The sequence below is a fragment of the Salminus brasiliensis genome, chromosome 6 (assembly GCF_030463535.1).
Source record: "Salminus brasiliensis chromosome 6, fSalBra1.hap2, whole genome shotgun sequence".
Classification (NCBI taxonomy): Eukaryota; Metazoa; Chordata; class Actinopteri; order Characiformes; family Bryconidae; genus Salminus; species Salminus brasiliensis.
The window spans coordinates 21,443,797-21,457,737 of record NC_132883.1 but is presented as its reverse complement, the minus strand read 5'-3'; the positions used below and the strand labels follow the sequence as shown (position 1 = coordinate 21,457,737).

The 13,941-nt window shown below is 41.7% G+C and overlaps 1 protein-coding gene across 2 annotated transcripts in view; it reads left to right on the top strand.

Moving 5' to 3' along the window:
* crb2b (crumbs cell polarity complex component 2b) overlaps positions 1-12,646 on the top strand; it is a 34,253-nt gene extending 21,607 nt beyond the window's left edge. For both annotated transcript variants that reach the window (XM_072681988.1, XM_072681987.1), the window contains exons 5-13: positions 504-686; positions 837-950; positions 5,578-6,510; positions 6,596-7,149; positions 8,100-8,265; positions 8,598-9,465; positions 9,684-9,800; positions 9,908-10,034; positions 10,769-12,646. In XM_072681988.1, the coding sequence (XP_072538089.1) occupies positions 504-686; positions 837-950; positions 5,578-6,510; positions 6,596-7,149; positions 8,100-8,265; positions 8,598-9,465; positions 9,684-9,800; positions 9,908-10,034; positions 10,769-10,990 (3,284 nt within the window). In that variant the 3' untranslated portion in view covers positions 10,991-12,646. The remainder of the gene's footprint in view (positions 1-503; positions 687-836; positions 951-5,577; positions 6,511-6,595; positions 7,150-8,099; positions 8,266-8,597; positions 9,466-9,683; positions 9,801-9,907; positions 10,035-10,768) is intronic.
* Positions 12,647-13,941: the final 1,295 nt, after the last annotated feature.

The following is a 13,941-nucleotide window of genomic DNA, read 5'->3' as shown; positions in this document are numbered from 1 at the left end:
TTAAGGTTAGGATAAGGGCCAGGGTGAGGGTTAGGATTAGGTTTGAGGGTTGAGGTTAAAGTTAGGTTAAGGTTAGGATAAGGGCAAGGGTGAGGGTTAGGATTAGGTTTTGGGTTGAGGTTAGAGTTAGGATATAATATAAAATATAAAGTCTACTTGATGCAACATAAAAACAGTAAGTCTACTTATTGTCAGTCTACATAATTTCAGCAATACCTCAACAGATCATCTTCACAATATTTACCTCACCTTATTCAGCTTCACTACTGCTACTTCACTGATATGCTAAAGGTTGGCTTAGATTACTTCAATTGCTACAGACTAGGTGTAAGTTGGTACATGTTGCCATTTGTACCATTACAAGTTCTTAACTGGACTCAGTACTTCAGTGTCAGTAAAAACTGGAAAAAGGGGGGTGGGTGTTGTAAAACCTTTGTGTGTATCTGTGTACAAAATTCAGTTGTGTCATATGCACAAGTGATGACGATTCTCTTTTGCTTTAGGTTATGAGGGAGACAATTGTGAGGTGGATGTGGACGAGTGCAAGGCTCAACCTTGTGAGAATGGCGGGCAGTGTTTCCAGCGCTCAGACCAGAGCCACTATGGTGTCCTGCCCGAATTGGACGTGGACTTTAGCTACGAACACGCTGCTGGCTTCCTGTGTCACTGCCAGCCTGGCTTTACAGGTGAGCTTTACTAAAGCTTTACTACAGCCACTAGATCTCATTTACCTGACACACCTTTCAGCTCCAATAACTTGTAACTTGGAATAACCTGTTGAGACAGTTCTGTGAAGTGAGCAGTGCCAGTAATGCTCCCTGTTGTGTTTTCCGCAGGAGAAAACTGCTCAGTTAATATAGACGAGTGCGAATCCATGCCCTGCGAAAATTTTGGGAGCTGTGAGGACATGATCAATGCATTTCAGTGTATTTGCACTCCAGGGTTTACAGGTGAGATCTGTCAGTGAAATGTGTGTGTGTGTGTTCTCTCTGCAGTGATCCAGTGACAATGAGCCTTTTGGTTTGGAAGTCACATTGCCATGGGCAGTGTCCAGCTTTCTTTCACACAGTGTGACTTGAATGGCTGAGTACTGGAGCTGAAAGACATGTGCTTCAGGACAGCTCCGTCCATGATCCCAGCATGTCTGCTAGCGTAACCCTTATCTCCTGATTCACACTGAGCCTTCTAATCCTAATCTTACTTCTCATTCTTCCTACTGCCTTGGTTGGGGGCAAAAGAATTAGCCACGATTGTCCCTCTGTCTACACGCGAGCAATGGTGGAAACAGCCAGATCTTCTTCAGAGATATCAGAAGAAATCAATATAGCAGGTGTTAGGGATGGACATTTCCTTTGGTGCGCTGCTCCTGTGTAGCCTTACAGATTTTGTGTATTTTGTGCATTTACTTCAAAATAAGCAGTAATACTGTAATATTTTTACAGTTTTACAGTTTTTTTTTTTTTTTACAAAAAAAGTAATATTTTTAGTAATACAGAAATATCCACCATATCCACCATAATAACAACACAACGACTTTTCACCCATGCATGAGTTCAGGGGTCTGTTGTTTTGGACACACAGTAAATTTACAGTGTTGATTTGACACTAATAGTGTTGATTTAACCCTGGCAAATTTACTGTGTGGGACTAGTTGTGTTTTCACATTGCGATGAGCACAAAAAAAGAGTGTAAAATAGCTATATACTTATATATATTTATTATAGTTATATAAAAAGCTGGACTGTCTGGGGTTAACTGAGGACTGGTTTGTGAGCCACTGGTTTAGCAGCCACTATTTTCAGCTGAAGCTTTCAGCAGCACATTCCAGTAACACATCTGCAGATAAAGGTGGGCCTGTAGGCATTATTCTGACATCATCTCACGTCATTCCCTGGGTTGAGTGGCATAATGAAAAAAGTGGAGCAGATGTGGGGCACTTCTCACAAAACACCTGGAACTAGTTTTTGATAGTATGCTTGGTAATTGAAAACACAGTGTATTGACCGTATCATTGCTGTCAGGCAAAAACTTTATGCCTGCAATCTTGACTTCTGTACATAATTTGATTTTTGCAGTTGTTTTGAAGGAGAGACACATTTTTTTTGACATTGTGACATTGACAGTGTGCCAACAAATTGATACTTGTGGCCCAAGGATTCATGGGCTTGGTTTCCTAAGCCAGTGCAAATGTTGAAATCTGTCTTTGGTGGATGCACTTGGGTAAAATAATAGTAATGGGGATGTAAATGATAAATGCAGAGAGTAGCAAGGCAAAGTAGAGGGAGGATAAGAAAGCAGCTGCAGGTGCCATATGCTGGCTTCTTCAGTGTTTGCTCTAGACTGCAGGAGTGTGTTTAAAGTTTAGCAGTGGAGAAGAAGATTAGGGGAAAAAGCTCCTTAGGCCCGATCAGCCCTGAAACAAAACAAATGTGTACTCAGACTGGCGAATGTGCTAACGGTTAGCAAAAGAACCTGGTGCTAGTTTGAAAACAGTTAGGTGAGACCAGCACAGTGCGTAGTTTGCAAGAAAGACCAAGTCATGCACCGTAACAGGATACAATGGAGCTTCTTCCTACACACTCCTGCAGCACTAAAACAGGCTTAATCAATTACACGAGCAGAGTCAATTCCTCTTTCTCGCTCAGCGCTTGTGGCATCCTCGCCCGGCCTCATCTCCTGGCTAAAATCACATTCGTGGTAATGAGTCTGCCACAGGCTGGTATTGCTAGCCATCACTGCTGCTGGCCTGAGCAGACAGGCATTCCTGTTGTCAGCACTGACAGGAACCAGCTGGGATGGCAGGGAGGGAGCGAGGGAGGGTGAGTGAGTGAGTAAGTGAGTGAGTGAGTGAGTGAGGGAGGGAGAGAGAGAGGGAGGCACAGTGGATTATTAGCCCAGGCAGGGCAGCTCGGTAGTGGGGGAGTGGTAACGGATTCATCCTCTTCTGTGTGTGTGTGAGAGTGTGTATGTATGTATGTGTGTGTGAGTGTGTATGTATGTGGATATGTTTGTGCAAGTGTGTTAAGATGTGAGAGAGAAAAAGAGAGAGGAGAGTGATTGAGAGAGAGAGAGAGAGAGAGAGAGAGTTGGTGGACAGCTGCCTCAGGACCTGTCACTTTTCTGTCAGTGTCCGCTGCAGCTAACCGTGTTAAGGAACATCACTGTCGCTCGGACGTTTGGCAGGATGAAAGGACTAACAGTGGCACTGATTTGGTGTGGGCTGATTCCTCTGACAGGTAAAGTGGCTCTGTGCTTTCCGTGGCGCTCCTGGCACAGCCTGCCTGCGTTAACAAAGGGTGGAGGACTTAGCAAAGCATGAAAAGTGCTCCTTTTGCTCTTGCGTGGAAGGAGAATTTGCAGAGGTTCAGACTTTAAATAGCAGTAGAATCTGTTCAATAGATGAACTGTGTAGTGATGATTTCTATTTGATAAGAAAGACATGTCAGATAGTAGTGTTTTTAAGTCTAAAATCATTGGCTTAGTTTTGTCTTATTTGTATTGGTTAAAATTATTGCAGGAATATTCAGTTAACCAATAAGAAATATTGCTGAACGCTTGTTTATTTTACAGAGCCACTGAGAATTTGTTAAACCTGCAAAACTCATGTTCATAATAGTTGTTGTACTTACTTATCATAGGAAGAATAATTATGCTTAACCTCTTAAACTCATTGGAACCACCAGTGGTTTCGGACCCCTCCCCCCTTATAACTTAAGAACAACTCGGCTAGTTTGCATTGCTTTGCATGTAGTAAGTAATCCTTAGGGTGTAATGAAAGTCACAAAGCATAAGGGGTTAACATGTACAGCACATGCATGCTCTATTTTGAGATTTACAAAACAACAGTGAAGGATTCACAAGTATAGAGTATTTCAGTATTGCTAAATTGCTGAACAGTGTTTTCAAATATATCAAGAGTTTAAGATTAATTAAAGTTACTGTATTTTATGCAATGCACATATTTATTCTTATATGTAATGTACATAATTATATCCTGCCATGGAGACTGACAGTGTGTTCCATACATTATGCAATTCTTCAGTTCTACTTTTAGCTAAGACTGTGGCTTAGAGACCAATCTGCTAGCTAAGTGCACTACTTAAGAATGGGACTTGCAGAAGAGTTCTGTCAGAAAGGCACTGCTGACATTCTTTGGGCTTTTGTCCTAATGCCTTTTTGGATTAAAAAAACAACAACAAAACCTTAAAACCTCAAACACAAATCACTCAGATTATATCCCTGAAGAAACGGTTTACTTTACTAACACTGAGCATGGTAAATTAGGGGAATCTAAATACCGTAAATATATTTAGATGTTGGACAAAGTAATAAATCAAGTTGTGAATGAACCAAATTATTGGATGAATCAAATAATAAATAAAAATAAAAATTAGGTTTGCGTATTAGACAAAATTACGACTAGGGAGTCGATCCAGTGTTTTTTTAATGTATCGTGTACTGGCTGTTTTAATCCAGAGTCTTTGTTGTAACCACTGTGTCCAGAGCACCATCCACACTTGCCACACTTAATTCACCATTAAATTACATTATTGCCCAGTTGGCAGCACTGAGGAGCATTCTCAGACGAAGTTTAGAGTCTGTAGTGTGGAACTATTTTACATTGAAACATGAAAATATAACATAATATCTAAAACCCTATAAAACTATAGTGGAAATGCCCTGTTTTACCAGCGGGAGTACCCCACGCCTTTTTTTTCTTTTTAAACCAGTAGTGAAGAGCTCCTTCAGAACCAAGTGAAGGCTAATGCTAAAGCTAATACACACACGCTATAGAAAACCCAATCGTAGCACATTCACCTCACTGTGTTATTTCACATCAGTGGTCGACAAACCACAACAGATCAGTCCAGAGTGTGTGCCAGACTGTCAGACTATAAGATATTAAACACACCATAAAACAGTGACTTTAAGAAAAGTCTCTAATAAACGAAATAAATCAGTGCAGCATGTCTCATTATAGAAACTGCAACTCATACTCAGCATTAAGAGACTCAAATCGGATCGGGCATAAAAATATAACATAATATCTAAAACCCTATAAAACTATAGTGGAAATGCCCTGTTTTACCAGCGGGAGTACCCCACGCCTTTTTTTTCTTTTTAAACCAGCAGTGAAGAGCTCCTTCAGAACCAAGTGAAGGCTAATGCTAAAGCTAATACACACACGCTATAGAAAACCCAATCGTAGCACATTCACCTCACTGTGTTATTTCACATCAGTGGTCGACAAACCACAACAGATCAGTCCAGAGTGTGTGCCAGACTGTCAGACTATAAGATATTAAACACACCATAAAACAGTGACTTTAAGAAAAGTCTCTAATAAACGAAATAAATCAGTGCAGAATGTCTCATTATAGAAACTGCAACTCATACTCAGCATTAAGAGACTCAAATCGGATCGGGCATAAAAACGTGGTGGGACAACAATTAATTTTTATAAAAAATCCATAGAAAGTGCATATTTAAATTCATATTTAAATATTTAAGGTAACATACTGACACTTCTTATACTGTATCCACTGATGACTTTTGTTCCCCGTATTCTTTTTCCAGGTGTAGTTTGTGAGAGGAACATTGATGAGTGCGAAAACAACCCATGTCAGAATGGTGCCACATGTGAGGACGGCATTAATGAGTACATCTGTCACTGCCCTGCCCCTCTGCCTGACCAGCTACCTTGGGGCGGCCATCACTGTGACATTGCTCTGATGGGCTGTGTGGATCATGCCTGCCAAAATGGAGCCAGCTGTTTCCCTTCGCTTCAAGGAGACCAACATGAGTACAGTTGCATATGCCCTTCTGGTTATTATGGCGATCGCTGTAGCGTCTCCACCACATTTTCCTTCCACACAGAAGACTATGTGGCTCTAGAGGTTCCTCATAACATGACTCTCAAGGAGATAAGACCTCGGGTACCTAGTGTTGTGTTGAGTTTTAGGACAACTTTACCAGATGTAATTCTATTCTTCAGGGGAAGTGAAGAGCATTTCTTCTCACTGGAGATGAATGGTGGAAATCTTCTTGCCACCGCAGAATCAGGGGACTTAAAGCTGGCGGTTCAGTTACCTGGCGATTTTAATGATGGACTGTGGCACAGGGTTTCTGTCTCTGTGGATGAGAAGCTGGTTATGATTTTAGAGAACACGGACTACAGGATAGTTGAGGATGGAGGTCATAATCATCTGCTCGTTTTTCCTCAACATGGTCTGGAGAACGTTTACATCGGTGGGGTTTTACCAGAACACCTGGACAAAACAAAGACTCAAACAGGATTCATTGGTTGCATGGAAGACCTGCTGATCGATGCCCAGCCCATTCTGCCCCAGAGCATTCCCCCAGAGGAGGCCAAGAACATTAAGCTGGGCTGTGAAAAGACTGAATGGTGCAATCCAAATTCTTGCTCCCTGCAAGGCCACTGTGTAGACCTTTGGACAGAGTACCGGTGTGACTGCTACAGGCCATTTTATGGAAACATCTGTAACCATGGTAAGTTTATAGGTGGAGTTGTTAAGGCATTAATATAATTAATTGATATAATTAATGTCATTGATTCAAACTCTTTTCTCCTCAGAGCACACTTCATGGACATTCAGCCATGAGCGCAACAGAAGCTTTGCTGCATTTCCCATTACTCAGAATCACGACGGTAACATGACACTGTCGTTGTTTTTGCGATCTCTCAAAGACGATGGCCTGGTTTTCCAACTGAAACGGGGGAGTTGGGCATACTTCACCGTGTTCCTGAGGAGAGGCACAATACACGTTGCTGTTTATTCCACCGTTAGAGGGAGTTCTGTGTTTGTAACAGATGGGGAGAGGACCATGATTACTGTAGACATACAAGGAAGATACTTGTACTTCAATCACACAGAATTACTCTTCAGTCCCGAGAATTTTACCGGTTTCAAAGTGGAGGCTGGAGACATGGCATTTCTTGGTGGACTTCCTGAAGTAGACAGTACCGCACAGTGGGGTGGCCACTTCAAAGGGTGTCTACAAGATGTGCGGTTGGATGACATACAGTTGTACATAAACCAAAGAATCCAAAACCCTGAACAGCCAACCTACTTCTCGAGTATTTCATATAATTTACTGGAGAACTGTATCAGTGACCAAGCTTGTAGGGTAAGATATCTTCTTTTGAGAATATATATGTACAAAAGAAATTGGAAACACTAAGCTTTTAGATTGACCTTGGAAACCCTGCCCTGTACCCCTATGTAGAGTGCTGCATATTGCCCTACTCATGACTGATGTACATTATAAGTGTAGTGACTTCCATATTCCATATTTGAAATGTCTCTTAAGCACTATTTGAATGGGATTAGTTTTCCATAGGGAGGTACATAAGTGTCTCAGTGATTTTTAGTCCTGTCCAAATCTGTGGATTTTACATACATAAATAATTGGTTCTATTATTCCCATGCAAGTTGATATGTTGGTAAATATTCCATCATATCTTGTGGAAAATACATTTTTACTCAGGTATGAAGGCATTTACAGAAGCTAAACTCACCTGCCCTGTACGTTTCTTAGTGCTTACCCTGCTACCAACACACCTAATTCAACTAATCAGCTCATTAAGAAGTCCTTTCAGAATTGCAGGGGGTCTGTCAATGGAAGAAGTTCACCAAACATATGTAGGGAAGGTTGCCATCAGGACCAGGGTTGAGAAACACTGGTGTAAACTGTAAAACATGATGTAGCAAAACATGATGCAGCAAAGTTGACTGTAAATTTCAAAGCTGATAACAATGGCAGTCACTAATTACAGTCCCCTAAGGCAGTTAGGTAGATAGACAGGCTAAACAAAATTGTAATTAAGGTAAATATGTGGATATACTTTCTACCTGAGCGGTGGAACGTGTTGCACATGGAACAATTTTTGGTTTTACTGACAATGATAAATTGAATAAATCCAAGAGACACTCCAAGTTCTGTCATTTATACCAAGATTTACTATCCCATGCAGCTTGATCATAAACATTACAGACATTATGTGACAATACTACATTACCCAAGCTCCCCATGTAACATATGAAAATGTACTCTGCTCACTCTGCTATTCTCTGAAGATGGAACCTTGCCTGAATGGAGGAGAGTGCCTGCTGAAATGGAATGACTTTGAGTGTTCCTGTCCACTAAACTACACTGGGAAGACATGCGACACTCGAGTGTGGTGTGTTAGTGACCCATGTGTCATGGGGAGCCAATGTGTAGACCTTCCTGATGGATATGAATGTGAGTACTCAACTTTGTTTGGATGCACCAGGCCAAAATATGGACTGGCACAGCAGATATTTCAAATCAAATCTAATAATAATTTTGAATCTATGATGGCATGGTGATCTAAGATGCTCAGAGCTATGCAAAGAGCAAAGAGAATCTGCCACTATATACATATATTTAAAGTGTTTAGGGGAAAAAAACATTTGTATAGTTGTAATGTAACTATTTCTTAAAAAACTTGTAAGAATGTTCTTTATCTTATTGGTCTTCACAAATCCCTATCCTCTTTGTTAAGCTCTAAACCCAATCACTTGCTTAAATCCGCTCTTATGCTTTCGCTGCAGGCTTGGCCAATGCCACATTTGAGAACAATGCTTTGAAGTACGCAGCCAATGGCTCTCTATCTGCGTCTGTGACAACGGTTTCTGTGGAGCTGCGGACTCGCGAGGAAAGCGGGACCCTTCTGCGTGCCTCTAATGGCCTGGAGTTCTTCTGCATGGGACTTCTGAACTCCTCCTTGCTGATCAAGATCCGCAGTGGCGACACCTTGGATGTGCAGGCCTTCGCTAGTGACGTGGACGTGTCTGATGGAGCATGGCACCGGGTGGAACTCAAGAAGAGCCCGCGCCACTTGGCATCACGTTGGCATCTCATTGTGGATGGACGACCGTCCGGCTTCAGTCGAGTAGTCCCTGGCAATCTGGACTTCTTTAATTACTCTACTGTGTGGCTGGCGGAGAACTTCACTGGATGTCTTGGCGAGGTGAGGGTTGGGGGAGTGTATCTGCCACTGGTGGAAGGCCTTCAGGTGCAGGAGCCTCAGGGCCCACAATTCACACGCTACGGTGGCATGGCAGAGCCGCAGCTGGGGTGCATTGGCGCCCCCATGTGTCTTTCAGAGCCGTGTTTGAACAATGGCGAGTGCCGGGACATTTTCAACCACTACAGCTGTGACTGTGCCCCGGGGTGGGGAGGTGAACACTGCCAAGACGACATAGATGAGTGTGCCTCTGGGCCTTGCGTCCATGGGACCTGTAGGGACCTGCTGGGGAAATATCAGTGCGAATGTTCCTCTGGCTATGGAGGCCTACACTGTGATGAGGATGTGGATGAATGCCAGAAGCAGCCATGTGAGCATGGAGGCTCCTGTGTGAACACAGTGGGTGGATACAACTGCACCTGTCCACCAGACTACAGGGGTCCACGCTGCCAGTGAGTAATTGACACGGCTTCCCCACTGCTTCCCTCTATAACATATGAGTTTGTCCAAAGCTGTTTTTACTGTATATCACTCATTTCATGCTCCTTGTTCAATAGATGTGTGTAGGGTCTTATGAATAATGAACGAATCAAGCTATATTTATATCGTATATCAGTGGATTGTTAAGCCAGAAATGCACACTTCTCTTCCATGTCTGTGTGACCAATAGATGGAGTTATCCTCCTCTGCAGTGTGAAGTAGATGTGCAGTGCACTAATGGAGGAGTGTGTATGGATGGACTCTGGGGGGCCAACTGCACCTGCAAACCTGGGTACATAGGAGACAAGTGAGTATAAATGTAATTTAAATATGGTGTTTATCACTCTTCAACAATACCAGAAACACTGCCAATTGAAAGTTTGACTGCAACTTTGCTCACTCTCTTTTTTTCAGATGTGAGGTGGACATAGATGAGTGTGAGTCTAACCCCTGTCTCAATGGGGCCACCTGCATGGACAGACAGAATCATTACCTGTGTGACTGCTTGCCCGGCTTTAGTGGAGACAACTGTGAGGCTACTGTGAGTGTAAGCCCTTTCTTGCTCATAATAAAACTCTCTGTGGAGTCACTTCTCACGTTTGCCCCTTTTACAAGGAACTTTACCTCGGTGTTTACTGGTAATTAAACAGTAAGGGGTTAATAGTGAACATGAGCCAAAGTGGAAATCCCAGTGAACCTGATTGGGCAAGCAGTCGCAGTCAGACTCAGTGGAGTGACAACTCAGACCCAATCTTTCTCTAATGTTCAGTACATTCTAACCTTCGCTTCTTTCAGTTCTGTATTTAAACAACCTGGGAAATTTCCTGTGTGTGTGACAAAGTCTTCACTAACCTCCACCACCCTGCTTCCCTCCTATCTCAGTCCTGGCTCCAATTACATATATATATATATATATATATATATATATATATATATATATATATATATATATACACAATAAAGAGGAGGGACTGGCTTGCTACCACAAGCAGAAACCACCTGAAGTCCATCCCAGAGTTCTCTCCTTTCTTTAGTCTCCTCCCAAATCCCCACATGCTGATGACATGGCCCGAACTAGCAAATTCAACATTCTGGTAAATTCAGTATTAGCTGATTTACAAAGACTCTTTTGTGTTCACCCAGCTCTAGCAAAATCGGATGAGTGTCACATTTTGGCAAAAATCCAAAATCTGATTAGTATAAACTGTGTAAATGTGAAACCTGTGAACTGTGCTTACTTCTTTTCAAACACTCCACCCTCTCCTCCTTTTACAGAGGCAGCCTCACAGGGAGCGCATTCCCTGGCTGGTGGTGGCGATCCCGCTGATGTGTCTGGGTGCGTTGTTGGCGGTGGTGGGGCTGGTTTGCATGGTGCTCACGGCCCGGAAGAAGCGGCAGTCTGAGGGCACATACAGTCCCAGCCAGCAAGAGGTGGCAGGAGCTCGCCTGGAGATGGGAAGTGTGCTCAAAGTGCCACCCGAGGAGAGATTAATTTGACCTAGGACTTGAACTTTGGAGGACTCAAAAAAGTCAATGAATGTAATAAATGTAAATACCCTGGGTGTGGTTTCCTTGACAACAAGCAGTATTTCGGCCCATCGCTGCATGTGGCTAGACTTGTGACAAAGCCACTCAATGTGGTTGATGAGTAGATTTGTGAAGTATGATGGGGCAAGCTGCCTAATCCCTGTACAGAATACATGGCATGGCCATACAGGCATGAAAACACGGAAAAGCAATGGTTTACAACAAGGAAGTGATGTACATATGTAAAATACTGATTTTAATATCCCACTCTTTTAGACCTCCTTGTCTTGTATGCTAATTGTGTCTTGTGGCATTCTATAGGTTCTATAGGTATCTGCATAAGTCAGTTGGTGAAAGCAATCCACAAATCCACTGCTCTATACCTCTCTACCAGTGCCATTCATCGAAAGAACCTGGCCATTCCTTTGGCCTTGTAATGGTTCAGTCTGTGGTGCTGTAGTTTAATCTGTGAATAGTAGTTTACACTGTGTGCATTTTGCAGTCCTGCCGCCTACAACCACTGTTTGGACTACGTACAGTAGTCTAAAATGGGGAATACATTATTAGCCTATGACATGACTGCCATCTTACTGTGATCTTGTTTGGCCCACCAGGTAACATCTTCTTCTACTGTGGCATGAGATTTATATGGGGCCAGTCAGCCATTACAAAATACTGTACAACAAATCTGAGTCATTTGCCAGTGTATCATTGACAACTGAGTCACAGCTTTTCTTGTTCTTGGTATTTTGTGGCCCCTGACCCACCACTCACCGGATGTCAACTCTTTGTGCCAAAATGTTTGGGTTCAGCTTGGTGTAAAAGATGGTATAGCAAAGTCTGTGTACTTTGCTAAAGGCTGATGTGTTATTGAGGCCAAGGCTAAGATTTGTTTAAAGTGGGATGATTTGTTCATTAATTTTGAGTGAATATCAAAAACATAGTAAGCATATTTATTTACCATCTCGCAGTTGACACTGGCCGATTAGGAAAGTTTGGTTTTGGTATTTTTTAAAAAGGATAAAACATGAAAAGGAAGCTCACATGCCTTTTACTAGCTACCTAAATACCAAACACTAAAGCTTTTACAAAGTAATTTTAGATTTTTTGAAAATTCTTTCTTTAGTGGAAATCTCCATAAAGTCTGTTTATAATTTGTGAGGTTTGACAGGATAACGTCTATTTGATGTATTGCTACATTTTCAACTCATGTATTATGCATAGTGACAGTCACTGGATAAAGCTCTTCTCGAATAATGAGATGTTTATTTTTTTTCTTAGTAGTTTGGTCTGTAGACACTGTAAATATTAGCTGATTAACACTGGATGTTTGTTTGTTTGTTTTTCTTCATAATATCCATAATGTGATATTCACAGGACAGGTTGACACACTGAAAAATTCTGTATATGTTTTTATTCCTATTGTGACTTATAATGTGACATATGATAAAATCTGTATATTTTTTGTACTATGTTTTTGCTATATATTTCTTACCTGATGTACATTTCTGGAATCTGATCTGGGCAGAATTGGTTATAGATTTATACTTCAAAATGTTATTATTGTAAATGTTGTATGTTATAATCTGTACATTGTTTCTCTGGTCAGTTGATAATAAAACAGTTTAAAAGCAGAAGATGCAAATTCAAATCAGGATGCAAATTCTTCAAGTTTCTTTTTTTGACACCTGCAGATTAGATGTTCCAGTGAAGCTCCAATCCTCATTGCTTGTGACATTAGATCTAAATGTAGACTTGGCTTGTGGCTCACCGCCAGGCCAGGTGACCGGCTTTGGCATCAATACCGGCACGTCTAAAAGCTTAAGCACAGTTTGGAGAAAATCTCCTTTGATTGGAATGGTTCATTAAAGACTCAAGATGAGCTGCAATTAGTGCTTGTCTAAAACATGTAAACAACGTGACTTAGCCACAATGTATTTACCGTCAGCTTTAATTACCCTGAATACAGTTGTATGCAGAAGTTAGTTAAGTATCTCTACTGTCATTGTAGTGAAGAGTTGAGCATACTACAGCACCCCTGGAGTAGAGAGGGTTAAGTGGCTTGCTTAAGGGCCCAACAGTGGCAGCTTAGCAGATCCTGTGACCCAAAGCTCTAACCACTGAACCACCACTGCCCATTTGGGTCTGGGTACTCTTGGTCAAATTAAATAGTAAAAATACATTTAATGATAAAAATATTTATAATAAAATCATTGGGTCATTTGTTCTGGTATCCGGTGTCAACCAGAGAAGGACGGGTTCCCATTTTGAGTTTTTCCCCTGACACTTTTGCCCTTGGCTTGCTGAAAGGAGACTCAGACCAGGATCTCTGTAAAGCTGCTTTGTGAGAACATTTGTGGTGAAAAGCTCTATATTGAAATTGAAAATGAAAAAATATGGTTAAATTATAATATAGGAAGTCAAATACAGCAATATACATTATTTCTCATTCTGAAACTGAAGTCCATTTTTATTTCACAAAACAAGCCCACTCTCCGTCTTCACACCTCACTGACTACAGAGCCTCAGTGACCTGCCTTAAGAAGGGAGTGTGATACAGCACATTCCACAGAGTTCACAGAGAGAGCCTCCCCTGCCAGACCACTACACTTAAAATAGTACAGGACACCTCAGATTGGTGGAAAACGCACTGGGAAAAGATTAGCTCCAGAAACCTGAGGCAATGGAACCACCTTATCTCATCCAAACAAGGGAGGGGTTTTTAGCAGGAATCTCAAAAGGCAGATGGTAGTCATGCGATTTTTGATCCGATCATTTAAACCCACAAAAAACTTTCCTGAAATCAAATATAAATGTAAAAGAAAGAACAAATAACTTGTTAAATACAGGATATAAGTGAATGTATTTGTTTCTTGTCTCTACAGTATGCAAACCAGTAAGCAAGACATCCAATATGCTGT